At 73.6% G+C, this 5,919-nt stretch overlaps 1 protein-coding gene across 1 annotated transcript in view; it reads left to right on the top strand.

The window, feature by feature from the left end:
• The window catches only part of CARD14 (caspase recruitment domain family, member 14), a 26,756-nt gene that overhangs the window by 9,671 nt on the left and 11,166 nt on the right, over positions 1-5,919 (top strand). The window contains exons 3-13 of the mRNA XM_012734566.1: positions 20-130; positions 465-607; positions 684-781; positions 1,933-1,996; positions 2,185-2,377; positions 3,095-3,221; positions 3,360-3,597; positions 4,090-4,153; positions 4,489-4,603; positions 4,885-5,058; positions 5,553-5,733. Of these exons, the coding sequence (XP_012590020.1) occupies positions 20-130; positions 465-607; positions 684-781; positions 1,933-1,996; positions 2,185-2,377; positions 3,095-3,221; positions 3,360-3,597; positions 4,090-4,153; positions 4,489-4,603; positions 4,885-5,058; positions 5,553-5,733 (1,508 nt within the window). The remainder of the gene's footprint in view (positions 1-19; positions 131-464; positions 608-683; positions 782-1,932; positions 1,997-2,184; positions 2,378-3,094; positions 3,222-3,359; positions 3,598-4,089; positions 4,154-4,488; positions 4,604-4,884; positions 5,059-5,552; positions 5,734-5,919) is intronic.

Here is a 5,919-nt window from a genome sequence, read left to right as displayed (position 1 = left end):
GCCGCCGTCTCCGCTGCAGCCCGAGCAGGAGGCGGGGCCCAGGGAGCCCTGCCCGAGGGGGAAGCAGCGGCTGGCCCGCATGTTCGCCATCTGCCCGCCCGGGGACAGCAGCTGCCCAGGCGCCTTGGAGGTACGTGCGCCCCGGAGCCCGGCGGCCCCCACTATCCCGAGAGAGGAGTGCTGGTTGGGGAGCCCCCGTGGCTGCGGCCACCCTCCAGCCACCGACGCACCTTGGGTGCCCGCCTCGCCAGTCTGTGCCCCGGGCCTCAGTTGCTCTGTCTGTGGGGGGCAGCTGCGGGAAGTCAGGAGCCACCGCAGGGGCTGTGCGCAGCGGGGTGACGCCCACACGCCCGAGCCCCTCACCGAGCCACAGTGGTGCCCCGTCCTGCCCTCCCCTTCCATGGTGGGGTCGGGGGCGTCCTCGGGCCCCCCAGGCAGCCACGCTGACCCCCGTCCTCCTCCAGGCCCAGCTCTGGTCCGACCTCAGCTCCACGTCCAGCCAGGAGCCGGGGGACAGCTTCCGCTCCAGCAGCCCCCTGCCCCCCAGCCAGGGGTCGCTGTGCCGGCGGGCAGCGGATGAGCTCTGGGAGCAGTCCTGGGGTTTCAGGTAGGCCGCTGGCGCTCCCGGGTGACCGGCCGCCCCAGTGCTGGGTCTGGGCTGAGCGGCTCGTCCTTCTGCTCAGCGGCGGCTCCTCAGAAGCGCTGGACGCGGACCAGGGGGCCGGCCTGGGGGCAGCAGCAGGCGATATGGACCTGGATTTCGAGATTGTGGATGGGGCAGGTGAGTCCACCCCGCCCGGCCCCCCTGGCAGCTGCCTGGCCCCCTGGGCTGGGCCGCCAGAGCTGGGGGAGGGGAGGACAGGGCTTCAGCCGGGCGGTGAGGAGGGGCTCCCCGGGGTGGCGGAGAGAAGCCCCTCCTCTGGTTGGGGCCTGGGGAGATGCCGGCCGCCCAGTGTGCCCAGGGTGCTGCGTGGGGTGCTGTGCGGGGCGCTGCTCCGCCCCGTCGGTTCAGGGCTCTGCTCACCTCCACGTCCACCAGCACAGGTGCTCACCCAGCCACAGCGGTGGCCCCTCCGTCCCTTCCTGCCCCAGCTGTGGGCACTTAGGCCTGCGGGTGACATCAGGAGGCGCCTGGCCTCCCCCTTTCTCCTGTGGCTTCTTCTTATCTGTGCCTGGATGGGGCCTTTCTCGTCAAGGCGGGGAGCCCCAAGCAGCCCCTCCTCCCCTCACCTGCACTCGGGATCCAGCCCCGCCCACCGGTGCCCAGCGCCCTGGGTGGAGTTCACCCCACAGCCACGAGGGGGCGCGCGTCCCGCGCTGCAGGGTGGAGGGGGTGGGGGTGAGGGTCCAGAGAGCCCGGGAGTGCAGACAGCAAGCTCAGGGCAGGGTCCCCTGCATCCCACCTCTCCCTCCTGCCGGGGCACCGCCTATCCCCCAGCTTCGTGCCCTTCTGGAGTGTCGCGGGCTCAGCCTGAGCGGCCAGGGCCCCACGACCCTCGATTCCAGGACTGCGCTGCCTGGCGCCCACGCGCTTCACCAGCCACGTTAGAACGTGGTGAGCCGGGGACACCCGGGCTAACCTGCGCGGGTACATCCTGGCCTGGGCCAGCAGGGCCCGCCGTGGCTGCCCTGCAGAAATGCGGGTCCGTGGGCAGTTCGAGCCCAGGCTTTCGACGGACCTGGTTGTTCAGGGAAGCAGGGCCCGGACGCTGGAGCCCTACCTTGTGAGGTGTCGGCAGCTGGTTCAAAGGCCGGCGGGCACGGCCAGGCCTCCGCGCTCCTGCTCCGCACCTGGTCCGGGCTGGGCAGGCTTGGCCATGGCCGGCGCAGGCAGGGCTGAGGCGGGCTGGGAGGTGGCGCAGGAGAGCGGAGCGCGTCAGGAGGAGGGGGACCCGGGCCGGCCTGGGGTCCGAGCTCTCGGTTTCCCCCTAGACCTTCCTGAGTCTGCGGAGAGCAGCCTGCAGCCTTCCCCCCGAGGCCTGGCGGTATCCGCCAGGTGAGCCAGCGGCACGCGTGTGCTGGGCGGGGCGGGGCCTGGGCTGGTGGGCGGGGCCAACATTGGCGGGGCGGGGCCGGGACTGGGAGGGCAGGACAGGGTGAGGCCTGCCTCCTACCGCAGGCCCTTCTGGTGGGGGGTGCGGGGCTACCCCGGGCGCCGGGCGAGCTGCCCCCTCCCGCCCACAGCAGCATCCCGGTGCGGCGCCGGCCGGCCCGCAGGTGCTCGAGCCCGGTCATGGCGCTGGCCTTCCAGGGACGCGCGCTGTTGGAGCAGATAAGTGTCATTGGGGGGAATCTCACGGGCATCTTCATCCAGCGGGTCACCCCGGGCTCAGCGGCAGACCAGATGGCCTTGCGGCCAGGCACCCAGATCATGATGGTGAGTGACTCGCTGAGCCCAGGGTTCTCAGGCGTGGGGCCGCAGCACCAGGGGTGCTCTCAGACGGGCCCAGGCCCTGCGTGGGCAGGCGTACAGCAAAGCACTCCCCTGAGCGTCTCAGGGCTCCGCCACCCCCGAGGCCCCGGACCCTGGAGCGAGCCCGGGCTGGCCGTGGAGCGGACCCCACCCCGCTGCAGAGGGCGGGGGCAGGCCCTGGGCAGGAGCCGGGGCCCGGCTCCTCAGTCCCGATGGCCAGGGTGAGGGCTCATAGGTCTGGCAGGAAGGCCCGAGGTGACCGCCGGTCCCCGCTGCCCGGCTGCCCGGCTGGGCTCTGAGTCTCAGCCGCCAGCCCACAGCCGAGCCCCTCGACGTCGTGGGGGTCAGCTCTGGCTCTGAACGGGGCCAGCTCAGCATGAAAACTCGGCTTTTTCCTCGTTGCACAAACACACCCCCTCCCCAGTGTCCAGCAGGCCAGAAGGAACAGGCAGGGTGGGGCCCTGAGAGCGGGGCGGGGCCGGGCGGGGCCAGGGCTCTGCTGAGCACCGGGCTGTCCCCGAGGGGCGGCCCCCCCGCGCAGAGCGGCCATCCCAGCGGCCAGAGCCCCATCCAGAATGCTCCGTGACAGAGACCTGCCGCGGGTGTGTGGCTGCGGGGCTGGCCTGGGCCTCGGCGGCGGCGGTGTGGGTGGCGCAGGGCTGACCGGCGACCTGCCCGCAGGTGGACTGTGAGGCCACGGAGCCCCTGTTCAAGGCGGCACTGGAGGGCGCGACCCTGGAGCAGGCGCTGGGCCTTCTCGGCCGGGTGAGCGGCTTCTGCTGCTTGTCGGTGAAGATGAACACGGAGGGTAGGCCGGCCGGGCCCGCCACAGACGCCCCGGGGAGCCCCGCCGCCCGTCCGTGGGGTCACCGTGGCCCGAGGTGCTGGGGTCCCAGCCCCGGTCCCCACCGCGCAGCGGCCTCCCTGTCGCGCCCTCCTCCGCCAGGCTACAAGAGGCTGGTCCAGGACCTGGAGGCCAAAGTGGTGACCTCGGGGGACTCCTTCTACATCCGGGCGAACCTGGCCGTGGAGGGGCGGGCGGCCGGCGCGCTGCCCCTGCGCTGTGACGACGTGCTCCACGTCACGGACACGGCCTTCCAGGGCCGGCGCTGCTGGCACGCCCGCCGCCTGGGCCCCTACGGCACCGAGGGCACCGAGCGGGGCACCATCCCCACCTACTCTCAGTGAGCTGTGGCCCCGCCGTGCCCCGGGGCGCTGCCTGCAGGCGGCCGGGCCCCCAGGGCCCCGCTTCCAGCGGGGTGTGCGCAGCCCTGAGGCTGGCTCGCTCTTGGGGGTGCCCTGGGCTTGGGGTGCGAGGACCCCGGTCTCTGCCCACTGGGTGTCCCTCACCCCCTCGTGTGTCTGGACAGCACCACCTGGCTCGTCCACACCGGTGCCTCCCCGGGCCTTCGGGCACTCGGGACCGTGTCCTCCGCCCCGGGCTCCTGAGGGGCCGCCGCAGCCGCAGGAGGGGCCCGGCCTGACCGCCTGGTCCGTGCCACCAAGGGCCACCCCAGCCTGGGCCCCCCGGGCGCTGCCAGGGAAGCCTTTGGGGTGTCGTAGGAGGCCCAGGGGTGGCAGAAGCCAGCGAGGGGCTTCGCTCGGGGCGGTGGGGAGGGGCGCCAGGCCGGGTGGGCACCTCGGTCACCCGGCAGCCCAGTGTCCCCTCTGCCCAGGGCGCAGGAGCTGCTCATCGCCCTCCTCCAGGACCTGGCCCAGCAGAGTGTCAGCCCCCACAAGGTGGGCTGCCCCCAGGGTGACCCCACCACGCCCTAGGGGCCACCCAGCCTCACCGAGCGCGAATCCTGGGGCGCACTGGCACGCTGCTGTCCCCACGCCCCTCGCCCTGGGTGGGCACCTGTGTGTTCTGTGGATGGGTGCCCTGCCTGGGACAGCCCTGGCCTGGGGTGGCCAGCGGACCGTGGGGAGCCGGCTCCCCTGTTCCGTGCGAGCCCCCCATGGGCAGCTGCTGGGGCTCTGCCTGGGGACGGCTCCTGTCCCCTCCGGTCCACGCCGCGACCCAGCCCGAGGGCCCGGGATGTGCTGCCGGGGAAACTCCCTCCTCCCTCCTCCAGCTGCGCCCCGGGGGACCCCAGAAGCTGGTCCGCATCGTCAGCACGGACAGTGCCGAGGCCGGGCCCCTGTGCCCACCCCTGGAGGGCGGCCAGTGGGACCCCAGCTGGGTGGAAGGTGAGTCCTGGAGGGCTGTGGGGCTGCGGGCCCCGCAGGCAGGCCACTGGGGTGCTGCGGTCAGTCTGCGAGACGGCACCTGACTGAGACGGCCTCTGGCTGCCCCTCCACAGACGGCAGCATGCCCTGGCCTGGCCCGTCGTGGCCGTGGGCGGTTCAGGCCGTGGCCAGCCTGGCCCAGAGTGGGGGCGAGATGGACATGGAGGTGGGGTGGGGGGCCCCGGCGGGTGGGGGGCTGCCGTGGGCACCCTGCCCATGCACGCTGTCCCCCACCCCCACAGGCCCCTCCACCACACGCTTCTGGGCGGAGAGCCGCTTCACCCTGGCGCCCTACACGCTGGTGCACCCCCACAGGCCCAGCCGGCCGCGGCCTGTGCTCTTCGTGCCCGGAGTGGCCGGGCGGCTCCTGAGTGCGAGGCTGGGCCTCCTCCGTGGCTTCAGGAAATGCCCTGCAGGTGGGCAGACTGGGTCCTTCTGCGGCACCCGCCCAGGCCCCGCCGGCCCCTGCCCGGGCCCCGCCCACCACTGCCCAGGCCCCGCCCACCACTGCCCAGGCCCCGCCCACCACTGCCCAGGCCCCGCCCCGCCCCCGCCCGTGTGCCCTCTCTCCGGGCGGGCTGGGTCCCTCCTGCCTCTGGGAGCCGGGACAGCGGACACAGGCTCTGGCGGGAGCTGGGGTTTGGGGCCACGCGCCTCGCAGGGCCATTCTGGCAAAGCGCCGGAGGGCAGGTGTCGGTGAGGCCTGGAGCTCATGCGTGGCCGAGGGCTGGGCAGGGCTGTGCGTCCTCGCCCGTCTGCCGTCCACGCTGCTCCCGCCCCGGTCGGCGGTGCGGGGCCGGGCGGGTTTATCCAGGGCCATGGGTGGGGGACCTTCCGGCGCTGGCGGGTCCTGGGTGGGGTGCTCAGCGGGGCCCCAGCTGCGCAGCTGTGAGCCCCCCGCCGCCCCCAGAGTACCTGAGTCCGGAGGAGTATGCCGCCCTGAGCCAGAGAGGAGACGTGGTGCGGGGGGCTGCGGCCGGCTGCCGCTGGCTGACCCGCCGGGCTGTCGAGGCTCTCATGGAGAAGGTGAGCGGCGGGCTCTGGGGCCGCACCTCCGGAGAGGGGCCGGGAGGCAGGAAGGACTGCCCGAGGTCACCCCCAGGCTGGAGCGTGGGGGCGGAAGGGCGGGGCCCTGGGCCCACCATTTGGGGCCTGCGTGGCCAGCAGGTCCTCACCCGGAGCCTTAGCAGGGCGCCACCAAGGGACCAAGTAAATCGGAGGTGCCCGTGGGCGGGAGGGGGTGTTCCAGGGACGCGCGCTGTTGGAGCAGATAAGTG

Source organism: Condylura cristata, unplaced genomic scaffold, assembly GCF_000260355.1.
Source record: "Condylura cristata isolate star-nosed mole 26May11 unplaced genomic scaffold, ConCri1.0 scaffold00060, whole genome shotgun sequence".
Classification (NCBI taxonomy): domain Eukaryota; kingdom Metazoa; phylum Chordata; class Mammalia; order Eulipotyphla; family Talpidae; genus Condylura; species Condylura cristata.
Note: the sequence above shows the minus strand (reverse complement) of the source record. Positions and strands in the feature narration are given on the sequence as shown.